The 14176-nt window shown below is 49.5% G+C and overlaps 1 protein-coding gene across 40 annotated transcripts in view; it reads left to right on the top strand.

Annotated features, from left to right (window-relative positions):
* Nucleotides 1–4419: 4419 nt before the first annotated feature.
* FBRSL1 (fibrosin like 1) overlaps nt 4420–14176 on the top strand; it is a 385537-nt gene continuing 375780 nt past the window's right edge. For 37 of the 40 annotated variants that reach the window (XM_085509366.1, XM_085509358.1, XM_085509360.1 and 34 more), the window contains exon 1: nt 4420–5014. In XM_085509366.1, the coding sequence (XP_085365492.1) occupies nt 4721–5014 (294 nt within the window). In that variant the 5' untranslated portion in view covers nt 4420–4720. The remainder of the gene's footprint in view (nt 5015–14176) is intronic. The other 3 variants (XM_085509348.1, XM_085509370.1, XM_085509364.1) reach the window with 1 other exon arrangement.

The raw sequence follows: 14176 nt of genomic DNA, 5'->3' as shown, positions 1-14176 counted from the left end.
AGGCTCTGGCTTATGCTGCTCTGAGTAAAGTCCCTGGGAACAAGAAAACGATAGCAAGACTGGGACAGGCTAGATTTTCACATAGCCTTGGGCTACAGAGAATACAAAAGCACCGCCTTCCTCCTCTCTTTATAACTCCCAGTCCTGCCCCAGACACAGGAACAGAGTAATTGAGAACAAAGTCCTGTTCCAGTGCAGTGTTCAGTGCCAGCAAGGTTAACGTTCAGGGGCAGCTCATGGCAGAGCAATGCTGCATTTACTGCAGGGGAAGCTGCTCTCCAGGTGCTGTACTCACTCAGGCTATGAACAAGGGTCTGATTTCTTACCCTCAGAAAGCAAAGGCAAAGCAATTTGGTCATTGAAATCTACAGCAGCGTGCATGCGATTAAAATGTTAATGTCAATATTGTAATCAAGGTCTGACTCACAGGACAGCTGGTAAGAGACTTGATCTGTATTGCTTAGCCCCAGTCATCTGATGCAGAACAGGGTTACAAAAAGGTTGTGCCCCATCACATGGCAGGGATTGGCATGCAATGGCTTCTCTAGCTATCTGTGGGCTGGTGGCTGAAAGGGAAAAATCAGATCGAGTGCAGGAGCAATATTGATAAGTTTGGCTCTGTCTGTACACCAGCAATATAGAACCTTCCTAAAAAGATCCCTGATGTCATCAAAGCTGCAGCTCTGTTACAGCACTAATAGGATGCCTGCTGTCTTCCATGGTACTGCTGAGAGGCTCTTCCTTGTCCCACTGGCCCATCTCTCTCCCTGCTTTTGGAATTTTCTGTGCTAGTTTCTATTTAGCTGAGTTTCATCTCTTTCAGCCTCTGGTAAATTTTGCCTGGTGTTGATTGAGCACCAAAAGAACTACAGTCTGCAGAGCTTCTTTTCAGTAAATTCGGGATTAATGAAGAAGGCCTCTCTATTGTTGGAATGTCTAATACAATTATGAACTGAATGAGCAGACTCGGCAGCAGCGAAGGGCTCCCAGGTTCATAGCAGAGAATTGTCTGTTTTAACATCCATCTGTTTTCATTCCCTCTGATCCATTATCATTCACCTAGAGTTATAACATGATGAATATCATTGTGTGGAAAGCCATTTGATGCTAGGGGGGGAAAAATCACTGTAAGTCTGCCTTCTATTGAAAACGTGAAATTGCTTTGGTAGAAGGAAAGGCACGATTGATTCAGAGATGCTGTTTCAAACAGAAGCATCCTTTCACATTTGGACCATTTGATTTGGTTAATTCCTTCGGGTGACCCTTCTGCTGTGTTTTTCAAGGGAAAAATATGGGGTTTCTCGCGGATAAATATTGATAACTGCAGTGCAATAGATGTATTTATTGTTTTTTACCTCCTGTTGCCAAAATGGTGCACTTAATTGATGATATATATTTATATATATTCACCATCTTCCCAGGAGGGCACCTTCAGTTTGCATCCGGAGTGACACTGAGCGGCTGTATGTAACCACATAAGCAGGGTGAGAATCTTGATGACCCCAATGACAGGAAATAGAGAAAGGAACCTTACAGGCTATTCCCACTGTCTTTATTGGTCAGCAAATTCAGGAGAGAATAAAAAAAACCCGAGAGCTAGAAATGCATATTAATAATGGAGGACCTAAAGCACAATAGGATTGAAGAGGGTGCTACCAAGAGGACCTGATATAAATTCCACCGTTTCTCTCTGTTAAGGGGTTACCATTATAATGAACTTGTGAGCAATACAGAAATTACCTTATGAGCTACAAGATGCTCGCAAACGTAAGGGAAAACTTACTGAAATCAGTATAAATGCTCTTTTCTAGAAAGTGACTCACAATATTGGTAAAGCAAATGCAGTTAAGATCAATCCATTGTTTAACCGGGTGTATCTAAGCCCCAGATCTTTCATTAACAACCACCTTGCAGAACTTGGTTAGAGCTTTAAAATACCTCGCATCTGAAATACTACAGCACTGTCCTTAAAGAGACAGAAGAGAAAATGCTCCACTGGAAATCCACATCCCAGCCAAACACAAGGCAGGTAACTGTGACTCCCCACCAGCCTGGGAATATCAAAGCAAGTGGTTAGATGTAACTGTCTCCCTTGTTTAATTGGCATGCGAAAGATGATAGGATTTTATTAGGACGTAAATGACACCAATACAAGCGTGATTGAGGTATACGATGCATGAATGACTATTTGCATTAAGAGGCTTTGTACTGCACATGGGAATTCTACCTTTGGTTTTAAATCACTTCAATTTAAATGATGTTTCTGTGCTATTTATATATTTCTTTTAGCTATATTTCTTTTAGCTCTGTCTTTAAGTAAGGTAGGGCAAAGCTGCTGCCAGACACCAGAAATCTTCCCAAAAGGGCCTGTCAGGGCCAGGTGGAACGAGGCTAATTTTCAGCTGCTCCATTACTACAACTGGATGAGGAATGTGAAGAAAGGGAAGGCAAGCACTGCTTAAATGGAGCCTCTGACAGGCTAGAGCCCAGCCACCAGCCTGCCTGAATCTCCCTCATAGATATTTATCTGCTTATTTATGTAGCTCAGTTTTCATTTTACAACACGCTTCTATTCCTCTTGCACGCTGAACTTGAGGTTACCCCCCAGGGAAGGGGAAAGCTAGAGCAGGTGAGGAACGAAGAGGAGGCAGCAGAACAGAGCAAAGCCAGCCAAGGATAGGAGCAGCCAGGAATGATGCTAACATGTGGCAATATCTAACTGCATGCAATAAAAAATGATAACAGGAGGATTAGGTTGTGCTGCTGTTGTGACACACAGTGCAGCTGGTGCCGGTGTCCACACACACCTCCCAGGTAGAAACAGGGACCCCACCTGGGGTCAGGTCCAGAACAGGCCCAGGGGAGAAGCTGTAAGAGCAGGGAACAAGGAGTGAAATGGGACCCAATCCTGAGTGGCAGAGGTCAAATGAGGCCTTGGTGAGACAGATGAATGCAGAGCAGGGTGTAACAAAGGGGAAGGGTCTTTTCCATGACTCCAGCCTCCATCCTCAGCCCCCTGCACCTCTCCAGGTGCCACCTGCAGCTCAGTGTCACCAGCCCATCACACATCCCATCCCTCTGCCGTCACCCTGCAGATCTCCTCAGCCTGTCCATGACCCCCCCATCACCCCTCAGCTTGCTCCTCACCCCTGTTCATCGCATAACCCCTAACTCATCCCACAGCCCAAGTCACCCCTCAGCTCATCCCTCATCATGTAACTAATACCAACTGTTCCCTAAGCCATCACCCCCAGCTCCTCACCCACTATAGGAACCTGCTGAAGGACGGAGCTGGACTCAAGGTCCCTTCCAACCCCTACAGCTCTGCCTGACACCAGCCTCATCCCTGTCCCCTTTTCATCCCCGGTCCCTCAGTTCTTCACTCCCCACTCCTCGGTCAACTCTCGCTTCATCACTTCACCTTCCCTTTTCAGCTCTCCCCCTGCTCCAGGTCGCTTCCCCAGCTCTACCACCCTCCATTTCCCAGGCCAAGAAGAAGGAGGGCTGACAGTGGGCAGCCCCCCCCGCTGCGGGAGGAGCTCGGGCCGGGGGGGAAACTTCCGTGCGGTGGATCCCCCCGCTGTAAACGAACGAGAAAAGGGGGGGGAGGCTGCTGCACGCCGCCGGCTGGGCGGGAAGAAGGAGGAGGAGGAGGAGGAGGAGGAAGAGGGGGGGCCGGGGGCACGGCCGGGCCTGCGCCGGGGAATGACGCGCAGCTGGCAGCCCTGCTCATGCGCGGCCGGCCGGGCGGTGCTAGCGCCGCGTCCCAGCTCGGGGAGAATGGGGCGGCATCCGGGCAGCGCCGACTGAGCCGCTTTTGGGGCCGGGGCTGCGCCGAGCCGCGGGCGGCCGGGCTGGGGCTGGGGCGGGCGAGCGGCATCCGGCAACGGGCGGCGGCGGAGGGGGCGCCACGCCGGGCCGGAGGGGGCTGCGAGCCGCCGGCGGCGCCCGGCGAGGAGGGGTCGGCGGAGGCGGCGGGCGGCGGCGGCGGCAGCAGCAACAGCAGCGGGCGGCGGCGGGGGCTGCCCAGGGATTGTCTGGTTCGCTCCGCGGCAAGAAAGTTGGGCGGCGGGGATCCAGCCCCGGAGCGGCGCTGCCCCCGGGGAGGGGAAACCGCGCCTGGATTATCCCGAGCCGGGTCGGAGCCTCCTGGATCTGCCTCTCTTCTTCCGCGCCGAGTGAAGCCGAGGTGTCCTCGTCCTGATCCAGATAGACCCCCCCCCCCCCACCTCCTCTCTGTTCTCCCCTCCTCTTCCCGTCTCTGCTTTTTGTTTTTTTTCTCTTTTTTTGGGGGGGTGGGGGGGTGGGGGGAGGCAGAGGGGTGGAAATTTGTCAAGGTCATTCCGTGGATTTAATATTTTTGGTGTGTGTGTGCCGCTCGCCCCGCCGCCACCCAGCCTTGCTCTGTGGATTACCATCGCCCTGGATCCGAGGCGCTGAACAGCAGGATTTTTGTTGTTGGTGGTGTTGATTTTTATTTTTATTTTTTTCCTTAAATTATTATTATTATTATTATTATTTTTAAAGGGCTGCGGGGTTCGGAGAGGGGAAGCGGAGAGTTGGAGGGGGGCCACTTTTAAACCCCCCCCCTCCCCCCGGCACCCTCCCCCACCCCCACCTCCCCGCGCCCGGCCTTCTCTTTTTATTTTTCCTTTTTATTTTTTTTTATTTTTTAAATATTATTTTATTTTTTTCGCTTTGCCTCTCTCTCTCTTCGGAAATGGATGGGAAAATCCGGCAGAGCCGGAGGTCGAGGTCGCAGCGGGACCGCGTGCGGCGGCGCGAGGCGGCGGCCCGCGACCCCCGCAATCAAAGCCCATCATCGGGCTCCGAAAAGGAGCCGAGCCCCGGCAAGGAGAACGGAGCTCAGAACTGCACGGCTCCTCGCTGCCCCCCACCCGCCGCCCGCACCGCGCGGCCCCCGCGACGCCGCCGCCGCGAGTCCAGCTCCCAGGAAGAGGATCTGATCGATGGCTTTGCCATAGCCAGCTTCAACACGCTGGAAGCGCTGGAGGTAAGAGCCGAAAGGGCGGTGTGTGTGTGGGGGGGGGGGGGGTGAGAAGGGAGTGTTTCTTCCCCTCGTCTGGAGGAGGGGGTGGGAGGAAAAAAATAATGATACAATTTCGGAGGGGGGAGTTGGGGGGGGGCGCTTTCAGAATGCTGCGTGTTGTCAGTGCCCGTTTATGTGTGTTAATCCCCATGTTTGCTGAGGGGGGGGCTTGCTGCAGGGGGTACCCCCCCTCTTGCCCTCGCTCAGGACAGGAGGGCTGCAGCGGTGCTGGGGTGGTCCCTTGGTGAGGGGTCCCCCCCCCCCCAGCTCGCAGAGTTTGTGTTTGCCCCGTGCCAAAATGTGACTCGATCCAACTCGATGGTTTGCAAATGGCCAGCGTTTGACGTTTTTGTGGAAAAGAGATGTTTAAATGGATAATAATCCCTCGGCTGTAATTCCCATTTTTGAAGTAATTGAACAAATTCTTCATCTCTTGTTGACTGTACATATTTTTCTGGTGTTAATAGGCTGGCAAAAAATATTGCTTGTCTAACTTATTACAAACAATATTTGCTGAGCAAATACTGCCTGCCTTGTCTGGGCTGAGCCGAGCAGAGCAGGAAATCCCAATATTTTTAGAGGGGCATCGACAAACTGCAGCTTTGGCTTTTGGTTTTTGCTCTGTTTGTGAACCCATTGGGGTTGTTTGGGATGTGGATCTGAAGAGCACCCCATGTCTCTGCCCGCTCCCTCTGACACACGTTGAGGGCAGAGCTTGGGGTGCTGCAGGTGTCCTGTTGTGTGTTGATGGTGTTGCACGGAACTGCTGGACGATCCCAATGTTACAGTGGGATCTTTGCTGCTACACTTTGGGATCCCATTCTGAGTGTCACGTCTGTGCTGTTCCTGTGTGGGAAGCCTCAGCCCTGGTGCTGGGGGCAGATCCTGGGGTGCCCACACTCCCTTTGCCCCAGCACTGAGTGGAGCTGAGCTGTCTCCATGCAGCACCAGGTGTGTGTGTAGTGTTGTGCTGGTTGTTGGCCTTCATGTTGTCACTTGTGGGGTGTTGTCCTGGCAGGAAGGCCAGTACTTTGTCTGATGACAAGCTGGGGATCTGCTTGTGTGCCTAAAACACGCCACAAAACTGTATGATGATGATGATTTTTTTCATGGCTGTGCTCTTAACCAAATCCACATCAGCAGAGAGGTCCAATTAGAGCCCCCAGCCTCCACCGAGCTGTCAGTGCGGAAAGTAACGTTCATCTTGCAGAAATTTTCCCCCACGATGAGCACATTATCAGGAAATAGAATTCAGATGAGAGCAGTGCGGTCCCTCTAGGGCTGCAGGGAAAACTCGGTGCTTTTCCAATGGGATGCGCCCTGTTATCACATCGACAGGGCCTGAACCTCGATAAGGGGCTGGGAGGTGACCTTAAACTTTGGTCACCCCTACAGACAGCTGTCTGTGGGAGCACTGTGTTGTTTTGTCCTTTAGTAAAATGATATACAGATCATTTTTGAGTGGCCCCCTCTGAAATGTTATATGCTAGTAGCTGAAATAAATGGATTCCTATTATTTCCCTGCATGCAGGGGGGTGTGTGTCCTCCAGCACCTCAGGGCAGTGGGTTCCTGCAGAGGAGTGTTTCCTGCAGGTACGGGGTCAGGAGCTGCTCCCAGTGCTCTGATGTGACACTAAAAAAGGGAACTGGCTCAGTGTGGTGTGGATTTGTCCTTGTCAATGGGTGCTGCCCAGCAGAGCAGCTGGCAAAGGGGATGGTTGAGGCACAACTGCATGTGCCTGTGTGGTTGGCTGCTGCTGCAGGGTCACTGCATGCTGTGGCACTGGGGCTGCGGTGTGCTTGGCTGCTACAGGTGGTTTTCTTCTGTTGCGGAGATTAGCCTTTCAGTCTGTGTTCATGTACGTGTTTTTTTGTTGGGAGATTAGGATATAAGTGAGTGAATGGACTAAGGGCCGTACTGGACTACCAAAGTCAGCTTGGTTTAGTTTCTAACCATAAATGGAGCCTTTGTTGTGTTTATGATGGCACTTTGCGGTCCCTCCTTGCGTTCTTGCTCTAGGTGTGTTTGTCACTGGGTGCTCAGGTGACCTGTGCTAGCACGGCTTTGGGTTTCCCCTGGAAATTAAATCTGAGTGCTCGGGCAGAATTTTATGACAGAAGCGTTGGGAAAACGTCAGGGTTTTTTTTTGTTTGTTTTCATCTCAAAATGCTGTGAATTCCCCTTGCCCACTTCAGAAAATCCTCAGCAGTGATGTTCCTGTAAGCACAGGGTGCTCTGTGGCTCCTGCACGCTGACCTGGTGATGGGGGCAGTCAGGATGAATGCTCTGTGGGGCCTCTTGTAGCTCTTTGGTGTGAATCCCAGGCATTTGGGGTGTATCATTTAACTGGTTTGGCAGTTGTTAGCTGAAAATATTGCATTCTGCTTATGTGATGAGCACCTGTGGTTCGACCTACATCTCCCTGGCTCTACCCCCGTCAGGTAAATATAGATTTGACATTTATTTATTTATTTAAAGGAAAAACAACCGGAGCCCACAGACAGAGCCCAGAAAGCAGAGACTTCTCTTTTCCCTTCCTTCCCCTGAAACTTCTCTGTGCCCCACTGGTACATGTGTGGGGTGCTCATCTCCCTTGGGTACAGTATTGGGGCTAAAAGCTGGGATATTGGGTTTGCCCAGTGCTGGTCATCATAGCGTGCTGTAGCCCAGGAGATGGATGGGGGATTTTTGGGCACCTCCCCAAATGAATGGGATGGAGGGGAGTGTGTGTGCCTTGTTATGTTCAGATGAAGCTGCTCATTATTCGTGGAGGTGATTGGTGAATCAGAGTGAGAGAAGTGAAATGAGTGAGTGGTGGCTGAGGGCTCTCTGATCATCGCTGTTCCTTTCAAGTACAAAAAACAGCCCTAAAAGGGAACTTCATCAGCATGTTAATGAATGCGATCTTGGAGAGCAATTGTTCTCCCAAAGTAGTCATAAAGATGAGGGGTTGTGTTTTCCTTTTGGCTTTTGTTTATCAATTTTACAAATTCCAGCAAAGCTTTGGAACACTGTGTGGAAATTTTAACTTTCTCTCTCTCTGTGTGTGTGTGTGTAAGAGTTGTGTGTATTTCTTTTTTTTTAAAGGAATGTTTAACCTATTTATAGCAGCTCCTGGAGGACCCATTTGCAGGCAGGCATTGGGCAGCTGTGGGCCCCTGGGTGGTGCAGGCAGACAGTGTTCTTGGGGTGCTGGTCCCCTCTGGCCCCCGATTCTCCCCCCATCCCCACCAGTGACTGCTCTGCTGTTGATGTCACAGGGCTCAGGGAACCCACATGGTGCCAGCAGGTTCTAGACAGCGTCCTTGGGTTCTTCAGCTGCTATCCTGATAAGGCTGCTCTTGTGTGTGCTGGTGCTCTGATCTCCTTCTGATTAGAAAATCAGTGCATGTAACTGCAGCTTCCTGCTCCAGAGGTCTGTGCTGGCTCTGCTGGCCTGGCTGTGCAGCTTCTTGTTCATCAGATCTCCCTGTGCGTTTTGCAGTGTAGTTTCTCCGTACCTAACTTGAAGTTTGAAACGAGCTCGTAGGCTTAAGCGCTTATTTTCCTTCTACTTAATTGCCATGTTATTTTGGTATGAAGTCAGTCTTTCTGATGGACTGCTGGTGCTGAAAGTAGTTTTTAAACTCGAGGCAAGGTGGTGACTTGGTAGGCAGTGTGCTGAGTGCCTCCTGGTTTTCCTGCAGACTTGTTAGCCTGCATCGATCTGCTCTCCATGCTGTTGGTTTTCAGTCTGAAGCAGGTACTCACGGTGTGTTTTTGTCCCTATAAAGGAGCGAGAGATCCTGAGAACAGAGCTTGGGGGGCTGGGATGAGATGACCCTTGAGGGTCCCTTCCAACTCAACCCATTCTATGGTTCTAAAACAGGGGGGCTCTGGGATGCTGGGGTGCCTGCTTAGCGGAGATACACAGGTGCCTGCGTCTTGCTGGGCTGATGCGGTGCAGGGTGGGGGTCTGGATCTTGCTAGAGTGCTTTGCCTCACTAGTGAGCCTTGCTGGGTAGGGCAGGCTGGATCAGCTGGTGGCATTGTCACCTGCTGTGGGGTCACTTGCACAAGAGCTGTGAGCTCAGACCTGCCAAGGGCAGTGCCTGCTCGCCCAGGTCATCAGCCTGCCATTAGCAGCAGCAGTGCCATTGAGCATAGCTGTGGTGTCATGGGGAGGAAGTGGTGAGCTCACCCGAGGCCGGGCTGTGGAACACCCACACCTTTCAAAGCTCAGCCTTTCTTCTGTGGGCTGAAACCTGGGGTGAAATGTGGGATGGAGCTTGTTGCAGTGTGAAGTGAACCAACAAGCACAGAGCAGACGAATTATTACTCTTATATAATAATAATATTAAAAAGCACAGGGCGTTGTGTATTACACAGGCTAGATTTTTGGATAATAGGGCCCTAGTGTAATTAATGTTCCATTTGATCCAAATAGTAGATGGTACTGAACCCAAGTTAGTGTTTGCTTGTAAGCAGTGCACTTGGCTGCTTGTCTAATGGGAAGTGAGAACTCCATTCTCCTCCCAGTAAGCCAAGGACACACATTTCTTATGTTTTATCCCTGTTATTTCCCAGAATGGGACTGAGCGTTACAGTGTGTCTTTCTGGGAAAATAACAGTGCAGGGGAGCTGGGATGGATGGGGTGAGCCGGGCATTCTGCTGTTTCTCTGAGATTCCTGCTTGCTGGGCTGATGGATCGCTCTGCTGTACCTCTTTAAAAATGCATTGAGTGATGGAGATGCAGTGCCTGGGCTGCAGAGCTGCACTCACACAGCAGTACCCACTGTGCTCGCATTGCTTCCTGCCACTGTGAGGTTTGGGGGGTGGTGTTTTCATTCTGATCTCCTCCTGCTCTCTTGTTTCCTGGCTGTGCAGTGCTGAGCTGTCTGGCACTGCAGGCTGCTTCCTTCCACCTGTACGGATCCTAAATGGGTGGAGAAGGTCTGCAGGTTGCTGGGAGCAAACAGCATCTCCAAAGCAGCCTGTCCTGCCACATGCAGTAATTTCTTTTTTCTATTAAAATCAAGTTTTGAAATACAGTGTAGGGGAGTCGCACCTCAGTATCAGTTGTATGTGAACATCCTGCTGTAAGCGAGAACAGTTTCCAATTCACTGCACTTTAATGCCTTCAGTTTATCACCGTAAAGGTATAAAAGAGTTTTATGTAGGTGAAGTGGCTCTTGCCATTTAAATATCTCCTGGTGTTGCTGTGTTCCAGCACCATGGGAGCTTTGCTCCAGTCACGTTCCTTGGGAGGTCTGAATGCAATTTCATGAGCTCTGTTTCGTCTCTTTGAAAACTGGCCTCCTCCAAAACTAATGAAATTTTAAGAACATTGTTGAGATGCTGAGAGCCAGGCTTCGTGTTGTTGACCCCAGAGGTGTGAAACACAGGAGAGGGGTGAGCACTTTGGAGCCACCAAGGATGGGGAGAGCCCTGCCCTGAGGACAGCCTGCCTCAGTCTGTAACTTCTCTGCTCTGGATGTGAAGTTCAGAAATATCAGGTGAAAACAGGCATTGAGGCAGCTGTGTGTGTAGCACTTGGTGCTCCAGGATGAACAGAGAGCATTTCCTTTGTAGCACTGTCTTGCTTCAAGCCAAAAAGAGACTAAACTTGAACAAAAGTTGCATCTGCAAGGTCAGTGGTTGGCATGGATAAGGGGATTGAAGGGATCAAAATGATTTCCCTGCGCTGCTGGCTGCAAAACATGGGCTTATGGCACTGTTCCTCTTTCTCCCTTTGTGCTCAGAGCAAAGCTTTTTTTAATCTTGTGCTGCCTATGTGTAGCTGTGCCACATGGATGTGGCAATTGGAAGTGAAGTGCTCTATTGCAGGGGCTCTTGGGCTCTGTCACTGGGCCTGGGGAGCTGCTGACGGAGCAGGATGGCATTGGGGCACTCTTCTGAGTGTGCTATGAGACGTACACGTGTGTGAATGTCTCTGTGCTGCACTTTTGCCTGTCATCTAAGTGTAGCATTTGTGGTGTTTGCTGTTGAGTATCACTGCTTTGTTTTCCCTTACAACAGATGTTCATTCTAGGTCTGTAACAACACCTGTAGTTGTAGTTGTTCAGTGTTTTCTTTCTTGTTTCACGTTTAAATGTAGATGGATTTGCTCTGCAGCCAGATCCCTGGTCTGGGCTCTGCTTAGTGAGGAAGCATACAGCTCAGTTATGGGTCTGCTGGCTGGGGCGTACTGCTGGACACCCAGGTCACATCCTGACCCCCTCCTGTTAGGCAGTGAGACTGGTTTGCTCACTGGTAACTCTTTTATCTACTGAGAAAAGAATTTTAGGGCAAGAAATGTCTTGTTAAACCTTACAGTGGTGCCAAGTGCATCAGCTAATAAATATACTATTGCTGTTGATGTTTTTGGGCTTGTAAATGTCTCTTGTGCTGCTGTCTGAGGACGTGCAGCCTCTTTATCCCCTCCAGCCCAGTACATGCTGCACACAGGGGGAGCAGGAATCAGGGTTCTGTGCAGCTTGGAGATGTTTATGGAATCAGCCAAACTTATATAAAATTATTATGGTGTTTTGACAGCTTGTTAATAACTTGCAACCAATGGAAGAAATGGAATTACAGCATTCTTGGTCTTTGGTGGAACCTTGGCATTTCTTTCAGATTGTAAAATTAAAGAAAAAATATGAAAGCCATTAAAATAGTTGGACGTAGTGCCTGGGAAAAATGATGGGCCGCTTAATTGAAAAAATGCTTCATTCCAGTTGGAGTTCATTGCAGTTTGTTTCTATCTGGCTGCCTGGCTCTGCTGTGGAGGGGAAAAGACCCCAAAACCCATCTGAGAGTGGTGGGTGTCGCTCGGTTCTTCGTCTCGTCTGACTGGAGTGGAAGGAGATTCGAGCAAGCATTAGACACGGGGGAAGTCTTGTCACCTGTAATGACTAAAATCCCCTGAAGTGTTGCCAGCATGTACTTTAGGAATCATATAATTATATGATTATTGAAAGAGACATAAAAGACCTCATGGCAAAAACCTTAGAAAGGGGGAGGGAGGGAATCCATATGCAAATGAAGATACACAGAATTTGCTGTTGCTTCTTTTTTTCCTGGTTATTTTTCAGTGCAAAGCCCAGTAATTGCTTTTATGGGGATTACTTAATAAAACTGGGGCATGGAAAGGAGGGAGACGTTGTTTATGCTGTGTCACAGGACTGGCTTGCATTCCTATGGAGTCAGAGTATAAATGAATGTTAAAAGTAAAACTGCAGAGTGGGTTTTCTGCTAACAGAAAATAGCTATTTGCTGTAACGTTATCCTGCAATATAAGTGTTCTGTGGTCTGGTGGTTAGCAGAGGGGTCCGGAAGGCGAGATAATGGGGTTTTCTTTCTGACTTCCACGGGTTTCCTGCTGGAGTTTGGGCAGGTCCTGTCCCTGTGGTGCTCAGAGCTGTGGGTATGCTGTCCCCTGCCCTGGGCGGCCCTTGGCTCACCTTTAGCCTGGGGAAAAAGGAAACTCAGCGTTAGATTCTTCCCATGCTTCGGCTACCCCTGAAGCACAGCTCTGGAGCTGAGGAGCCAGAGCTCTCCCAGGCTTCAGCTTCTCCTCACTGGTACACTGGATTTATAGTCTTGCTGCTCATAGAAGCACTAATTCATGTAGTTACAGGGGAGCTCTCCTGATGCAGAACAGACCTGTATCTCAAGAGAGGTTTTCTTGCAAGATAGGCAAAAATCTCCTTCCTTTTTCTTCTCAGAATTACTAAAGCATTCGGTGCATTAAAAAAGGGGGGAAAAAAAATCACGCTGCTATTAGGCTTGCGTTACTGAATATTTTGCAAGATTCTCTACAGGAAACAGAATAGCATTAGCTCTGGGAATCTAGTCTGGAGCTAAATAGCACCAAGTTGTGATGTAAGTTTGCTAATGTGATTTTTAGCTGAAAATGACAATGGTTTTCCAACCAGATGGATTCTATAACGTGCCTGCTATCAGCTCGTCCATCACGCTCCACAGATGTCTGTACATTCATTATAATGGGTGTGTGGTAATGCTGCTGATTACATCGAACGTGCTGATAAACCCACTCCAGCCTGATTACCATTGCCCTGGTGGGTGCTGGCCCTGAGGGCACAGAGCGAGGCCCTGAGGTCCTTGTCACTGGGTCTGTATGTGGGAAAGGTGATTTTTTCAGCAGCTGTTGGAGATGAGGTTTTCTAGAGCCTTATGTTAGCACCAGACCTTCAGCTCTAAGAAACGAGCTCGTGTTTTGGCAGACACAGAATGTGCCATTTCCAAAGCAGAGGTTGCGATCTGGTGCACCAAGGGCCTTATGTGTAAAGTACGTTCCCAGATCGTGAGCTCAGATAAACAGCTATGGGTAGTTTGTTTTCATAAATGCTTCCCAGGAATTATTTCTGAAGTTGCAGCGGGAGGGAAAGCAGCTGTTTGCGGAGTGTACATCTTTGGGTTCTTAGCCTCACCCACACAGTGCTATGAGGAGCGCAGTGATGGTGCTGGAGTGGCTGAGCATGGATTTCCACCTGGAATAGAGGGTTGGGGTGCACCTCCATGTGCAGGGCTGCAGGTGCCAGGCTCCATGCTGCTCCCCTCCAGCTGCATCCCCTGTGCTGTGGGCTCTAAGGGCTTCCTCGGAGTTGTTTGTTTTGAGCACTGGAATGTGCTGTGTTGCTCCAGTGTCAGGACTAGCAGTGAGCAGCTTCTCCTGGAATGCATCTTGCAAGCAAATGTGCACCTTTCCAGCATTGGTTTGGTTGTTGTTTTTTATTCACACTTTGATTTTTATGTAATTCTGATTTTCTGCTCATTACGGCAAGTGAATTTCCACTGTTTCAGTGCACTTGCCTGGGAAAAAAAGGAGCAAGTGCTGAGATGGAGGAATAGATTTTTGTCTCAAGCGATACATGAATTCTTTTTGTTCTTTTACATCTCCCTCCCTCTGTGCATGTGTATGTTAAAACTCCCGTTCCCTGTTTATAAATGTTTAGCAGCTGAAGTCACTGGTGTTTTTCAAAGTAGTACCTTTGCGAGGTTGAGAACATAAGCAAAATGTGATTCTTCACTCGGTCTCGGCTGAATACTGTAGGAATAATGAGTCTGTGCCTACAGCACAAACCGAGACACAAAAAGCATGCCAATAAGAATACAAGCCTGG

Source organism: Coturnix japonica, chromosome 9 (assembly GCF_054131305.1).
Source record: "Coturnix japonica strain WE chromosome 9, WE-NBRP24, whole genome shotgun sequence".
Lineage (NCBI taxonomy): Eukaryota > Metazoa > Chordata > Aves > Galliformes > Phasianidae > Coturnix > Coturnix japonica.
Note: the sequence above shows the minus strand (reverse complement) of the source record. Positions and strands in the feature narration are given on the sequence as shown.